Raw genomic sequence first — 1,051 nt, forward strand, 5'->3', positions numbered from 1 at the left:
TTATAAAAATAAATAAATCTTTAATAAAAATTTAATTAAATATAACATCAAATTATATTATCTTAAAATATAACTTATTTATTTTAAGATTATTGCATTAAAAAAATGTTAATATTGTAAATTATGTTATTTTATAAAAATTAAATATTTTATTTAATTTTATTTTTATGTTATTTATTTTCTCTTACTTTTGGCAGTTATATATTTTAAATCAGAAGTGTTATGATTTTGGGAAGATATCGTTTTTTGTCAATAGTTGACTATAAATCTTCATTAATTAAGAAGTGGTGGATTCAAAATAATAAAACAAAATCATACTTATTTCAAACTACTTTTATATCATTAAGTAAACATCATTCAAACAGGTATAATATTCAATCATGAATTTATGTAATAATTTTTCACTTAAGAAAAATATAGATTTAGATTAATATTTATTTATATATTATGAATATTATTTTTTATATTCATATTTATAAATTAAAAATGAGATATTAATTTTAATTCTTTTTACTTTGTTTTTTTTTATGTAAAACTTTCTTAAAAATAAGTAATAAATTAAATAACAATTATTATTTCAAAATTGTCAATTTTCTTTTGATTAGATATTAATGAAAAATTTAAATAATGATAGTAGTTAATAAATAGTTAATAAATTATAATTATATATAATATAATATAATAGATAATATATTTCTTACATAATAAAATTAATAAACATGTATATTTTACAATTAATTCAATCATATAAGAATTTTTTTTTTCTATCTATGAATAAATATTTCAAACATTTTAAAGTTAGATTATATGTTTTTTATATATGTAGATTATATGTTTTAAATAAGTAGAATAAGTAAAATAAGTTGAATAAGTAGAATAAATAGATTATAAAATTTTAATTTGTTATTTTATCTAAGAATGTTAACGAAAATAAATTATTTTTTTTATAGGTGATTTATTTAATTTTTATTTAATTATTATTAATAAAAATTAAATAATTTTTTTATTTTTATAATAGTTTTATAAGAATGAAAAATCAAATATATTAATA

The 1,051-nt window shown here is 12.5% G+C and overlaps 1 protein-coding gene across 1 annotated transcript in view; it reads left to right on the forward strand.

Annotated features, from left to right (window-relative positions):
- Positions 1-1,051, forward strand: part of LOC102676382 (spermatogenesis-associated protein 20) — a 7,960-nt gene that overhangs the window by 430 nt on the left and 6,479 nt on the right. Inside the window, exon 2 of the mRNA XM_006618253.2 lies at positions 198-365. Coding sequence (XP_006618316.1) covers positions 223-365 — 143 coding nt within the window. The 5' untranslated portion in view covers positions 198-222. The remainder of the gene's footprint in view (positions 1-197; positions 366-1,051) is intronic.

This window comes from Apis dorsata, unplaced genomic scaffold (genome assembly GCF_000469605.1).
Source record: "Apis dorsata unplaced genomic scaffold, Apis dorsata 1.3 scaffold_346, whole genome shotgun sequence".
Classification (NCBI taxonomy): Eukaryota; Metazoa; Arthropoda; class Insecta; order Hymenoptera; family Apidae; genus Apis; species Apis dorsata.